This window comes from Drosophila ananassae, chromosome 2R (assembly GCF_017639315.1).
Source record: "Drosophila ananassae strain 14024-0371.13 chromosome 2R, ASM1763931v2, whole genome shotgun sequence".
Lineage (NCBI taxonomy): Eukaryota > Metazoa > Arthropoda > Insecta > Diptera > Drosophilidae > Drosophila > Drosophila ananassae.
Window position 1 is genome coordinate 18,094,190 of NC_057928.1, and position 13,565 is coordinate 18,107,754.

Here is a 13,565-nt window from a genome sequence, read left to right on the forward strand (position 1 = left end):
ATCACATTCGATTCTAAGACATCAATTACTATATCTTTGTGTAGCAAGTGTATTTTATTCTTAATTTCCGTTTTCAGGGCATATAATAATATTCAAAAGGGGCAATATAAGGAAACTTATGTTTTGGACTGAATGTGAGATCGGACTGGCTACTCGTCGCGCATGTAGAGATACAGGTAGCCGAGGTCCTTTGGCGGGTTCTGCGACTTGGCCACCTTGCTGTCGTTGAATATGACCCACTCGCCCTGCTTGCGAATGTGGCACACATAGTGGCCCACCTGAGAGGAGGTGCCCATGTGCGAGATAAATGCCACCAACTTGTACTTTCCGCCGCCATCTCTATAGTTGGTCTTACTATTTCCGGCTGACGAGGCTGGCGCAGCGGGGGCGGGTGCGACTTCTTCCACGCCAATGGAATCGGCGTGCGAGAAAATCCAGTCAGTGGCGCGTTCCACATTCCCATCGGTGGCCTTTAGAGCAGCTACCGCCTGGCGCTCATCAAAGCCCATGCTCATCAGCATGGCCAGGCTCTCCGGATTGGCCACGAACTGCTCTGCGGCACAGTCACCAATCTGGTTGTTGGGCACTACGAACGGTTCCGAAATATCCTCATCGGCGATGTGTTCCATCAGCCAGTTGGAGGCGGCCTCCAGGCCGGTATTCTTCGTGTGGAAGCAGGCCCGTTTGCAGGCTTCTGGCGGGAAGCCCATGGTCAGAAGCTCCGACATAACTGCCTCGTCGAAAACGAACTTCACTTCCTCCGTCGCCGTTTCTGGTAGGGGTTCTTCGCCAGCCTGCAGACCTCCAGCGGATTTCCAGTTACTCAGATCCAGTTGATCCGGCATGTCCACCGAAACATCCAGCTTCTTCGGCACCCAGTCGTCGCCCAAGGTAAACTTTCCAAGGTGGATCATCAGGCAGTCGGGCATGGTGGCCAGTCGTGTGGTCTTTCTGGCATTGGTTTTTCCCTCAATGGCAGTCGAATAGAACTGCTCGATCAGCTCTGGGCCGAAGAAGCGTTCCAAGCAAGCCTCCAAAGGCACCTTGTGTCTGACGATGTCGCGCTCAACCAAACGCTGGCCGCTTTCACGGGCCGCCTTCTCCCGCTCCTGGAACTCCTTCACCTCATCCAAGTTCGTTGCTTTTTCCAGCGGAATTGGCAGTCGGAAGCTGTATTCCTCGCGAGTCTTGTACTTGACCTTGCGGCTGGCCAGGCACTCCACCCGATCCTCCAGCAAGAACTTCAGGGCATCTGCTGGGTTCGACTGATTCCTGGAATTCCGGTCCAGCAAGGTGAGTAAATGTAGATAAAAATCGTTAGCATCCTGCTGTTGCTTGGTACTGAAATCAGGGTGGTTCTTGCCCACGATGTTTTTGAACATGGCTGGGGAAATACCCGTGGCGTGCTCCGTGTCCAGGGTGTTGGCAGCAATGCTACTGTACTTCCCGGACTGCAGGCCCGTTCCCAACTTGGCCATCTGAATATTAAAGTCATTGGCTGGGTCGTTGGGGAACTGACTGAAATAGCGCTCGGCGCCGGTGCCCACAAAGCGCTGCTGGAAGTCTGGGATGACGAACAGGACCTGCATCACACTGTTTATGTAGCAGGAGTTGCCCAGATTTTTCATGCCTGTGTAACCTGGTCCGGCCAGAGGCTGCAGCTCGCTCTCGCTCTCGGTCAAGGCCGACCACTCCCCGATTCTCTGATTGATGTCCAGCTCCAGCTCCACCATTGACTTTTCGCTCTTCTTCATCGCCGCCATGTTAATGCCAAAGTGGGACAGGTGCCGCTCCAAGTGCGGATCCAGCACCATGTCGTCCTCTGGATACGAAAACACGTCCGACTTGCCGTCAGCAGTAATGGTGCCCAGCTTAACGGCCAGAGGATAGCCCGTTTCACGGTAATGTTCCACGGCGTGGTCATTGCCTCCGCTGCCATCGAAGAATTTGCGGCCGCAGAGAATGGCACCGTCAGTTAAATTGAGCCAAAGGTTATTGGTCAGATCGCACTTCTGACATTGCCAGCCGGAGGGAGGTATCTTCTTTCCATTATCCAGCTGCTGCAGGTCCTCCGCATACTTGGAGGGCTGTCGCACCTCACCATCCCATGTGCCTACAGAAGGACGACTCATTGAGATTGCAATAAAGTAAACTAATATATGTGCTTACCCATCAGCGTGGCCTTCTCCAGCTTGGAAATGGCAGAGTCGGCCGCCAAAATGGCCTCCACCGCCTGGGTGACGCGCATAGGCAACTCTGGATCCGGGTAGGGCAGCTTTTTGTCCAACTGAGGAGCCACTACGATGCTGTAGGTATCCTTAATCTCGTACTTCTTGGCCATATCAGACTCATTGTATCCGCCCTCCACTCCGATGGCTAGACGTGTGATCTTTCTTTCCGGCCCAGCCTCGGTCTCAGACTCCATCTCCGGATTGCAATCAGCACCTTCTTTCAAAGTTTTCACCCGTTGGATGTGAAGGAACACCTGGTTGCCCGTCTTAGAGGCGTACTCCCGCACGTAGGCCTCTCCAAAGCCCAGGAAGCTATTCAGGCACACGTATAAGCCGGTGGGCGTCTCTGGGTTGTCGTACGAGTAAACGCACTCGTCCTTATAGATCGGCGGAGCCGCCGATCCTGAGCCGCAGGGCACGTTTATCTTTGACAAATGCTTGCGTAGTTCCTCCATAATGTGATCTGAAATTCTGGAGACAGCTTTTCTTTTTACATATACTAGGACGAATCGGATGAATTTGAGTTTTTCTGCAGCTGCTGCTTAGTGTGACCAGGTGACGGTGAAGAAAGTGGCCATTATTTCCCCAACCGCGAATAAAAAACAATTTATTTTGAATTTCTTTGTGTTTTATTTTAAAAATACAAATATATCTCATATTTCAGAATAGATTTTATTTTTTATTCATTATTAAAAATATGGTTTTACAAAATTCTAGTTTCGCTCACCTTTCTTCAGCGTTTTTGTGAGTGGGGTGGGTCTGTGGCTTCGCCATAAGGCGAAGCAAAGACGAATGTTGTAGAAGTATTTCAGAAAATCACCTTTTTGAACCTCGGAATTTTAATTGTGCGGGAGCGCGTGAATATTTAAATATTTCTTTAAGAACGAGTGTACACACTTAGTAAAAATAAGCTTAATACAAAAACTTAGTTCCTTGTACCGCCACCAGGGGCGCCACGACAGTCTGGTCGTAATAAATTAAAAAAGTGTGCCCAAAATACCATAACATTTACAGGCGTTAGTCCCAAATAAGGTAGTAGAACATTACGTTTGCTAACTGGTAACACTAGCGAAATAACGAATAAAGAAGTAAAACGTAAGAATTTTCAAACACAATTTTCGCTAACAAATATAAAGAGAAATAGTGATAAACAGGTGCCAGATAATAGTGCATAAAATGCTGCGAATAAATGCAGTGAGTTTAAATGAAATGGAGCAGATTTTGGAGCCGTTTTGCACTCGCATTATTTTCGTTGGGGCTCTCGCGCCATTTTGTCTGTTGTCTCTGTCTCGCCTGTGGGAGTCTCTGTTTTTCCCTCTCCGCAAAAAGGAGGATACAAAAGCAAAAACCTACCACAAAGGCGGAAAACAAGTCGGAAAAGCGGGTGAAAAACATGTGGCTGGGTTTAGTTTGTGTATTAGTTTAACGAGCCTATACTAAAATAACGCGCGACATCACAGTCTCATAAATAAATGCTACTGAAAATATCGATACGATGAATAAACGAAGCAGCGATTAGTACGTCGGCCGCCGTTCGGTTGTGTGGGTGCGAAAGGGAGAGAGCGAGAGATGTGCCAAAGGGGGTGGTGGAGCTGAGGGCGACCGCGATAATTACGTCATAAGAATCAAAGAAAATTCAAGGTCTACGCCGCACACAGCTATTCGGTTTCGTTACGTTTACGTTCTCGGTTTATCAAAAATAAAACTTTTGCCAGCAACAGAAACAGAGCCGCCAGCGCCAGCGCATCGCCCGAGCAGCGAAGAAAAGAAAAAAAAATAACCTGAAAGCAACAACAAGTACAAGTTCGAGTGTGCGGGTGTTTGTTGCTTCGTTTTCGCGACTGTATAATTACATACACACGCAGCAACAACACGCGGATGTTGTTGTTGTGGTTTTTGTAAGCAGCGAGAGCGCGCAGCTGTGATACAGAAGAAACGCGGAGAAAGGAGTGTGAGAGAAAGAGTGGGCTGGTGGGAGGGCAGCCGAGATGAAAGCAGGGTGGTGGGGTGTTAGGGTGCTAGGAACAACGGGCGGGAGAGCGAGAGAGAGAGAGAGCGAGCCGCGAACACAAACAAAGTTCATGGAATTTGTTTTCGGGCATATTTTTTGTAATTTAAAATATATATAGCACAGAGTTCCATAAAAAAGCAAAGGGAAATTACTTACAGGGACTAGCATTAACAAAATATAAAAAAAATATATTATTTAAATATTGAAATATATTAGAATTAGTAATTTTAAGTTTTAAAATTGTATAAAAAATTGTATTTTGGTCTAAGTGATCTAATGATTCAAAACAACTATATAAGACTAATGTTGACTGTATTTTTTATTTTTTTTTACCCCTTTTTCAGTGGCTCGCGATGCGTGCGGCATAAAAGTCGTCACCCCCCGCAACCCCCGACCCCGAGTGCCAGCCACACACACACCGAACCCGAACACTCCGGCGTCGCAGACGAAGTCGCCCCGAAAAAGAATACGGTTCTTCAATATTAATTAGGCAAGGGCCAGAGACCAGAACCCAGAGACAAAAACAAAAGAGCAGAACCAGCGGAGGAAAACAACACACCTCGGCGCCTCACAGAGGGGGGAAAAAAAATAACAATTGAATAAAAATCAATAGAGCGGCACGGTCGGAGGCGATAAAAAGCGTTATCAGTGTTGAATTCAATTGCCGCCTGCCTGTGTTCCGAGCCACGCAGATAAGTGGGAGAGCGGCGCTAGGGCGAGGAGCAGGAGGAGGAGGAGGTGGCGTCGGGAAGCGATCCGATCGCAGCCATCCGAATCCGCATCCGGCACAATGTCCGTGCAGCAGTTCTGCCTGCGCTGGAACAACCACCAGCCCAACTTCATCTCGGTCTGTTCGTCGCTGCTGCACAATGGTACTCTGGTGGACGTTACCCTGGCAGCCGAGGGACGCCAGCTGCAGGCGCACAAGATTGTTCTATCCGCCTGCAGTTCGTACTTTCAGGTATGCGAATAAGTTCCAATCCCTAGTTAGTTACAAGTATAATCTTTGATTCTAAATCCACCACCCCTTCTATTGCAGGCACTGTTCACGACGAATCCGTGCCAACATCCCATCGTCATACTAAAGGACGTGCAATACGATGACCTCAAGACCATGGTCGACTTCATGTACTACGGCGAGGTCAATGTGTCGCAGGAACAGCTGCCGCACATCCTCAAGACCGCCGAGATGCTCAAAATCAAGGGCCTGGCGGAGATGCCAACGGACCCGGCCAATCTCACCAAGTCCGACAGCAAGTCCTCCAGCGATGGAACCGAACTGGTGGGCGGCGGGTCGGGAGTGGGAGCCGGCCCGGGTACCTCGGCGGGCAGCTTGGGTGCTGCGAGCGGTAGCAGTGTGGGTGAATCGCTGTGGAGCAGTAGCGAAGCGCAGCAGTTCCAGCAGCAGCAGCAACAACAGCAGCAGGCCCAACAGCAGCAGCAACAGCAACACCACCACCACCAGCAACAACAACAGCTCCAGCAGCAGCAGCAGCAACAGGCGCAGCAGCAGCAGCAACAGCAGCACCATCACCACCACCAGCAACAGGCACAGACGGCGCAGGCTCACCACCACCAGATGCGGCGGACACCGTCGCCCCTGAGTGCCGGCACCTCGCCAGCCACGCGGCGCAAGCGATTGCGGAAATCCTCGAATAACGGTGAGTTGGAGTTGGGTAATGGATCGCCAAAAAAACAGCTTTCGTTTATCGGAATTTGGAAACTAACGCTCTGTCGTTGCAGGCTCTGGCGAACGAAACAACGTGGCGGAGGAGCACAACAGCTCGTTGGAGGCTGGCCCTGGAAACACTGGCTTGAGTCTCGCCCAGATGAGTCAGATGTCGTTTGGCGCTGGCGGCGGCCTGGCCGGGCACTCACTGCACGCCGCCAAGCTGCTGAAGGAATCGGCGGCCGCCGAACTGGAGCAACAACCGCAGGACTCTGATCTGGACGACGGACACGGACACATTCACATGCAAATTGTAATGAAATTGGTCACGTAGCCCTCGCTATTGTAGCCCCCGAACGACCTTACTAATCGTTATCTTTTATTTCATGGTGCTGCAGAAGCCCGAGGTGGACATTGGAGGAGTTAACCAAGCGATGCCCCTGGACATCTCTGGAGCCACCACTCCGTCGGAGCACGACGCGCCAAACTCTCAGTCCTCGCACTCGGGTAAGTGGAGAACAAAAGCGGCCGAGCTATCGTTAAGCCCGTACACTGTCTCATCAAAACTCATTGCTCATCGGGTAGGGAACTCATTCTTTGTAGCTGGAGCTGTCCAATATGATTTATTTTTTTATTTAAGTTTGCACACAAGACACACACTGGGGGTCTGGGTCTTTGCATTGCGGACTAGTGGCAGGCTTAGATTCATAATTGCACCATGGCTCTGGGCTGGGCTGACAATCATCCTCCGTCTAACTTAGTCTCGTTTGGGGGTAGACCTTTGGGGTGGGGACAGACAACCCAACCATCCAGATCACTCAATCAGCTCAATCTTAGTTACTGTGTCCTCCCGACTCGCTCATCGATCACGATCACGATCATATCTCACAAAACCAAAATCCAAAAACCACAAGCGATCGGCGCCGAAAACCATCTCGAAACAATTTCAGTACACAGCGCTTGGAGAAATGAATGCTAAAGCTAAATATGAGAACTAGCATACTAGCGATTTACCGACTAAGTGCAACGAACTATCTGTAAAGCTGTGAATTGCCGTACATTGTTTTCTCTATGTTTAACTATTATTGTGTATTGTATTCCAAAAAGAAAAACAAAACAAAAAATAACAAAACCGAATCCAAATCCTGCCTGAACTTGGGAATGGGAGAGAGCTAGCACAGAGTCCAGACAACCAAGAAAAACCAAAAACTTCCAAACTATAACTATTTTTTTTTCAATCTGAATTTGTTCGAATTTTCTTGCTACTTGCGTTTTTTGAATTAAGTTTTGAATTCGTTTTTTTTTTTTTTTTGAATATTTGTTTAAAATAAACAGCGGTTTCCGATGATAATGATTTAGCCTTAGCAATCTTTCTACCTCTACTACCTACTTGTTTGTAACTATCCAAGAGCTGCTATGAAGTACTATGAACCAAACCAGACCAGACTCAGACTTGCCGCAGATCTTAACCCGATCCTTTAGAGCTAGGAGAGCGATCGAAAACCAGTACCAGTACCAGTACCAGTACCAGCCAATATCTCATTCGCTGTCTCTCTCTCTCTCTCCCCTTCCCAGGTCTGCAATGGACGGTTGTCGATTCCAACTATCCGCGCTTTTCCTTGCCCACCTGCCAGTCCAATCTTCTAGGCAATGGTGGCGGCGGCGGCGGCTCCGGCAGCCAGAGCAGTGGGGCAAATAGCGCGAATAGCGATCAGCGCCAGCAGCAGCACGAAGCCCAGCAACAGGCGGCGGCCAACCAACAGCAGCAGCAACAGCACCTGCAGCAGCTGCACTACCAGCAGCAGCAGCAACAGCAACAACAGCAGCAGCAGGAGCAGGCCTCCGCCTCGGCCACCGCCGGACAGGCGTACTCCTCGCAAATCATCACAGTGAATAACTTGGTCAGCGGTTATGCGACGGCGGCGCAGAACCTCTCGCCCACATCTCCCAACGAATCCAATATGGTGCAATCGGTCTACAGCCAGGGTCCCACGCCCACCCAATCGCCCGTGCACGCGGGCACCGGGGGCAGCGGGGGTAACGGAAATGCCACCGGAAACGGCGGTACAGCCGGAACGGCCAGCCAGGTGGTGAAGCGAAAGCGTTCGGTCAATCCTCAGGGCGATGAGAACTTTATCCGAGCTCTGGAAGCTGTGCGCACGGGAGGAATAGGCTTCTGCAAGGCGGCACGCTTGTACGGAGTGAACAACCGCACCCTGTGGCTGGAGTACAAGAAGCGGGGCTATCCCGTTTCCCGGCCGAGCATCAAGGCGCGCGTGGTGAAGCAGGAGCCGAACCTGTCGCCATCGCCCACACCCTCCACGAACCCGGGTGACGACAACACCAACGAGACGCTCAGCATGCAGATTCCTCCCCAAGCGGAGACACCGACGCCCTCGCTAATGTGCACGCCGCATCACACGGGCATTGGGAGTGCGGCTGGCAGTCTGCCGGGCAGCGGAAACTCCCATCCGGCCATCGGTGTGATGAGCCTGTTCGACCCGCGGTACATGGACTCACCCGGCAATGTGCACTCGATGACGCGGCAACGGTACATCGACAGCGGAGCTGGGGCTGGGGCGGGGGGTGCGGCCACCGGAGCGGGAACCGGCACCATCAATGTGAACCCTAGCACCGCCATGAATCTGCAGAGTATTAACTTCAACTCGATATAGAATACGATTTCGAGCCAGGTGGCGGGGGGGAATACCACCACTCTGCTGCAGGCAGCCGCCAGGAGCCAGGAACCAGGAGCCCTGAGCATATCAGCCATGCCCGTCTCTGTGCCCGTGCCGGTGCCGGTGCCGATGGGCATGGCCCACAGCTTCCTGATCAATAACTTCGTGACAGTGACGGCTCCACCCGTGCAATACCTGGATAAGTAGAAATAGGAATAGAGCCGGAAAACAGACGTGAAACGTGGACACGGAACCTCAGAATCGAACGATACAGGTATTACAGAGCAACGGCAACAATCTAGTGTATATAGCGGATGGACGACCGCAAGGAGGTGGTGCAGAGCTGGTCGCGTCCTGCGCTAAGCTGAGCTAAGCGTCGCAGGATCAGGAGATTTACACAAAAGGAATGATGGACTTCCCCTGCCCCTGCCCCTGCCCCTGCCCCTGCCGCACTTGTAATAACTTCAATTCCTTAATCTTAATGTTTTGAACCCTTACATTTTTACGATTGTTAACTAAGCAAAATCGGTAGTGCAGATACGATATATATATATATATATATATTTGAGTATAATGTGTAACTTTAGCTATATTTCATGTAAAAGATTATTGTATTTGTATATAAATAATAGAATTTTATTAGGCTTAAAATCTAAAATCCGAACATTTAATGATTGTACACAAAAACTACTGGTATCAAAAAAAAAAAAAACAAAAAACGTATAAAATAGAAAAGAAAAAAAATGGATAAAAATGTGGTGCTGTGTGCCAGCAGCTGATCAAACCTTCCGGAATTAGAGTATTCCACGAGTATGCCACTCTTTTTGTAATTTGAACAAGCAATGGACGAAACCAAAAACCAAAAATTGTAATTTTAATTGTAATTGTAAATGTTAAGAACGAATGAGATTTATCGGCAACCGTTTGGCTTGGTTTTAGCAATTTTTCAACGAGATTTTAAATGATTTAAATGAACGAAGTCCGAGGGTTTGCTAGGTTCTGGCGCATCAGAAATAGATCGATCATCTCTTCCACTTGTGTTACAATAGAAAAAATATCAGTATGTCGGTGGCTCGCCCATCCAAATTATATACAAAACAGGCAGGCATATATATTTATATGTATGTAGCTTAATTAAATTAAGTGATGTCGGTGATGCAGATCCATTTTTATTTAAAGCATAAGCGTACTCTGCGTTAGCAAACCCCCCGACTTCAGGCCGAATAATGTCGCGAGCAGATCCGCGGTTCTATATAGTCTATATGGATATCGGATATGTATGATGAATATGTACCAACCAATATACGTGTATATATATTTATATATTTGTGAATGTAATAACCAACTTTTTCATTTTCTCGATCAGTTCTTCGTACACCCGAAGGGGCAAGTGATTTGATAGCTCTAGGTTTTAGAACCGGACTTTGACATATCTGAGTGGTGGTGTTGGGGTGTATGTGTATATTTTTGGGGTATGTTTAATGTTCTTAGTTTCGGAAATGATTTCTTTGTACATAGGGGGGAGTGTACATAAATTGGGGAAGCGATGGAGCCACAGATACAGATTACAGATTACAGATCAGATACAGAAACTTGAAGAACTCGTAACCACCCAAATCCTAAATGGAGACTGCAGCTAAAGGCGAAAATAGAAACGGAAGCAAAAAACGAATTAAAAATTTAAAAATATGAATGGGAAACTCATTAACGATTTCCGGTTTATCCGGATATGATAACGATTACGAATAGAGTTTTTAATACATATTGTAACTAATAGAGATCTTTTTATATTGTGTCAAGGCATACTAAGAACTAAGCGTGATTTGTTAGAAGTCATAGAGTAACGTAAACTTTGATAATGGACTTTTATTATGAGAACACCGACACACCCCCAGAAACGAACTCGAAGGATTATCGATCCAGCGATCCTAGATGCCCTCACCCCGAACAAGATATAGACACAAATCAGAAGATACAACGCGAAAATAGCCGAAACAATAAGCGAATATTACTAACTCTGTTTCCTAAAATTGCAAAGTACCAATAACTACGCTAGTTATGTGTGTTAAATATATATATAAATTATTTAAATCAGCGAGAGTGCATAAATCGAACCGATTGTATTATAAGTTGCATAAACCATACCAAGTAACGCGAGCCCCGAAAATCGAAGAACAAAACAAGAGTATCGCGAAGGAACAAACATTCTAGACTGTAGTCGATGTGCAAGAAACGAATAAACTTTCAAACCTAAAGCATACATCATCTCCTGTCGTCTTCACTGCCCCCCTCCCCCCAGTTAGGGACTCAACGCACCAAACTAAAAGCCGACCTCCCCCACTCTATTCTTTCAGAGCCGAGTCCGGCGCACGTTCCTCCTCCGGCCCATCCGCCGCTGGGGGCCACCAGCAGTAGCAGCGGCGGCAGCGGAAGCTTCGAGCGCTCCTTCAGCATCGGAGGAATCGGCGGCGACGTGGATCCCGATGGCCCGCCCAGTTCTCCGGTGGTGATGGGAACCAAGAGGAACCGTGTACTTACCCGACAGCCGCGAGTGAAACGGGACAGCGACAGCATCTCCTCCACGAATCAGATATCCCCGGACACGGCTGCCACGACGCTCGACTTTGATCCGTTCAACGCGGCTGGAGCTACCACGGTGACTGCCAGGGACTACTCCACAACCGGATCCCATCATCTGCACCATCCGCCGCACCAGGCGCACCACCACCACCAGCACCTGCTCACTGTGCCGCCGCGTATCGAGCGGCATGCTTCGGAGCCGGCGCCCAGCCTAGGCTCCTCCTCCTCCTCCCCCTCCACGCCGCACCTGCTCAGCGTGCCGTCCAGCACTCCCTATCTCATCAAGCAGCACTCAGATCCGCTGCTGCCCCGTCAGTCCGCCCTGCAATCGGTTGGGTCTACTTCCGGGCTGACTGGCAGCAATCCCTTCGCGCCGCTTCACCGCCAATACTCGCATCCGCTGTCGGGCAGCAGTGCCAGCTATGTGCCGCCCACACCTCTCCACCATCCGCATCATATCTCGCTGCCGGAGTCCATCTACGCGTCGGGATCACCGCCGCCGGCCGGCTCGTCCCAGTACCTGGTCCCCACACGGGTGGTGGCGGTGTCCAGCGAAACAGCTGTCACTCCGACGATCGCCAGCTCTGGCACCTCGGCACCCGTGTCAGTGGTCACCTCGCCGACGGCTGGACTCCAGAACAGTGGCAGCAGGCCCTCGTTTTCGCCCACCTACGCTGGCGGATCGGAGGTGTCGATAGAGAGAAGATCCCCGCACTCTCCGACCATCACCAGGACACAGATCATAGAGCGGGGCGTGAAGAGCCAGGTGATTACAGAGGCATCTAACGGAGGATCGCGGCTGCGTGCCTCCAAGTCGGCCTCCGGCTCTGTCATTGGAAGCAGCAGTCACTTGCATCCCGGCCAGGCCACCATGAGCAGTTCGTTTGAGCATTTGCCCACGCTACGCGTCAAGAACGAGGAACTGCAGCGATCGGTGTCGTCTCCGCAGGTGAGACTTTCAACGGAGCATTTAAAACTGATCCTAACGAGACTCTTTTTTCAGACCCAACGGGAGATTATTACTCTTGAAAATCCGCGTTCTAGTCACTGCCCCGTCATCCGGCCAGGTCCGGCGCTGGGCTGCAACTTCTGCTGGAACACCATCGACGGGCATGGGCGGATTTTGCGACGCAAAACGAAATACCATTGTCCCGAGTGCCAGACGAATTTGTGCATTGTGCCCTGCTTCCAGGAGTACCATGAGCGGCTCAACAACGAGGCTGCTGCCGCAACCAGCGGTGTCGCGGCAGGTTCCGGGGAAAACCAGCTGAGCAGCAGCACTGGCTCCGGGTCGGGGTCGAGCAGTGGCAAGGCGTCGCCGTACGTCTCCTCCGGTAGCCGGCATTATACCAAAACGGAATCGATATAAGCCGACGCCGACGGGTGCTCCCGCTCATTTGTATTTGGGAACTGATGGCCAATCGGGAGGACGACGCAAGGTCCCTCTCAGGCCGTCGGTTGAATTTGTTTTTTTGTCAGCAGGCTGCCACCGAGCACCTGCACCTGAAATTTTAATTTGTTGTCCAGCTGACATCACGCTGTGCCTCCGGGGATGCCTCCGACATCCAAGGAGCACGCAGGTGGAGCACAAATGGAACAAAGGCCGCCGGCGGAGGCGGTGGAGATTTGTTTTGAGTCGTGCGCCGGACAAATGCCGGGCGCACGCAACCGTTGTAAAGTAACGAAAACGATTTGGAGCCTCCTCCTCCTGTCACCATTCCGGCGGAGGGCGCACTTTTTTTTAAAAATCGCTAAATGTAAAACTATGTTTATGTGTGTGTACCTATTGTATGTGTATGTTCTTGTACAAAACCAAACGAAACGGATAAAATGAAAATACATTAACAAGGAGTTTAAAGGAGCTCGAATTACGGCTAGGTTCTCACCTCTCAACTAAAAACTAACTCGCCCCCAACTATGCTAAGGTGTATCTATTCGTAAATAAATGTTGCAGGTTTAAAGTGGGGCACCGTAGCGGTAGCAGGCGAACGATGGGCTCCAACTTGACCCACGATTGTTTTTGCTAAATATTTTATATGTGTGTAAGGAGGATTGCGGTGCTAGATGTCAGGAAGAATATTTATCAGAGTGAGGAGTACTAGTGTGAGCCATATGGATTTCCGAGTGCGTTTCGAAAAATTGAGCTCTTTAATGCCTTTTCTAAAAGTTTATACTAAAATCTATTGGAGAGCTGCACAAATAATTTATCCAAACTTACTAATCATTTCCAGACTCTTCCAACTGAAACTTTAAAGCTCCCAGAAACGCACTAAGGAACCAATTCTCGGTTAATCCAAAAATTAAAAAAAGTACAAAAGTCCAAAAACTAACCCCGTTCCCTAATCGTCAACTTTGTTAATGTACATGTTTCGGTGATTTTATGAATGCGAAAATGA

General features: G+C 49.6%; 2 protein-coding genes across 5 annotated transcripts; one reads left to right on the plus strand and one right to left on the minus strand.

Annotated features, from left to right (window-relative positions):
- Positions 1 to 35: 35 nt before the first annotated feature.
- LOC6493094 (ubiquitin carboxyl-terminal hydrolase 5) lies at positions 36 to 2,800 on the minus strand. The gene is made up of 2 exons (XM_001956995.4): positions 2,170 to 2,800; positions 36 to 2,113 (listed from the first exon to the last, which is right to left on the minus strand). The coding sequence occupies exons 1-2, from the start codon at positions 2,684 to 2,686 to the stop codon at positions 150 to 152; spliced, it is 2,481 nt and encodes an 826-aa protein (XP_001957031.1). The 5' UTR covers positions 2,687 to 2,800; the 3' UTR covers positions 36 to 149.
- A 419-nt stretch (positions 2,801 to 3,219) lies between these two features.
- LOC6506903 (DNA N6-methyl adenine demethylase) lies at positions 3,220 to 13,017 on the plus strand. 4 transcript variants are annotated; one of them, XM_032453850.2, is made up of 7 exons: positions 3,220 to 3,326; positions 4,587 to 5,203; positions 5,282 to 5,903; positions 5,986 to 6,224; positions 6,310 to 6,418; positions 10,944 to 12,118; positions 12,173 to 13,017. In XM_032453850.2, exons 2-7 carry the CDS (start codon positions 5,033 to 5,035, stop codon positions 12,536 to 12,538), a joined length of 2,682 nt encoding a protein of 893 aa, XP_032309741.1. In that variant the 5' UTR covers positions 3,220 to 3,326; positions 4,587 to 5,032; the 3' UTR covers positions 12,539 to 13,017. The 4 variants fall into 4 exon arrangements, with proteins under 4 accessions (XP_032309741.1, XP_032309744.1, XP_032309742.1 ...); XM_032453851.2 differs by having other exon boundaries at positions 3,320 to 3,425; XM_032453852.2 differs by lacking the exon at positions 3,220 to 3,326 and adding an exon at positions 3,640 to 4,182.
- Positions 13,018 to 13,565: the final 548 nt, after the last annotated feature.

Bases quoted from the DNA above. Each gene is read 5' to 3' on its own strand.
- LOC6493094 (XM_001956995.4), bottom strand. From the start codon at position 2,686: ATGGAGGAACTACGCAAGCATTTGTCAAAGATAAACGTGCCCTGCGGC. The intron at 2,114-2,169 runs GTAAGCACATAT...GTCCTTCTGTAG, and splicing joins GGAGAAGGCCACGCTGATGG to GCACATGGGATGGTGAGGTG.
- LOC6506903 (XM_032453850.2), top strand. From the start codon at position 5,033: ATGTCCGTGCAGCAGTTCTGCCTGCGCTGGAACAACCACCAGCCCAAC. The intron at 6,225-6,309 runs GTAATGAAATTG...ATGGTGCTGCAG, and splicing joins GACACATTCACATGCAAATT to AAGCCCGAGGTGGACATTGG. The intron at 6,419-10,943 runs GTAAGTGGAGAA...CTATTCTTTCAG, and splicing joins CTCTCAGTCCTCGCACTCGG to AGCCGAGTCCGGCGCACGTT.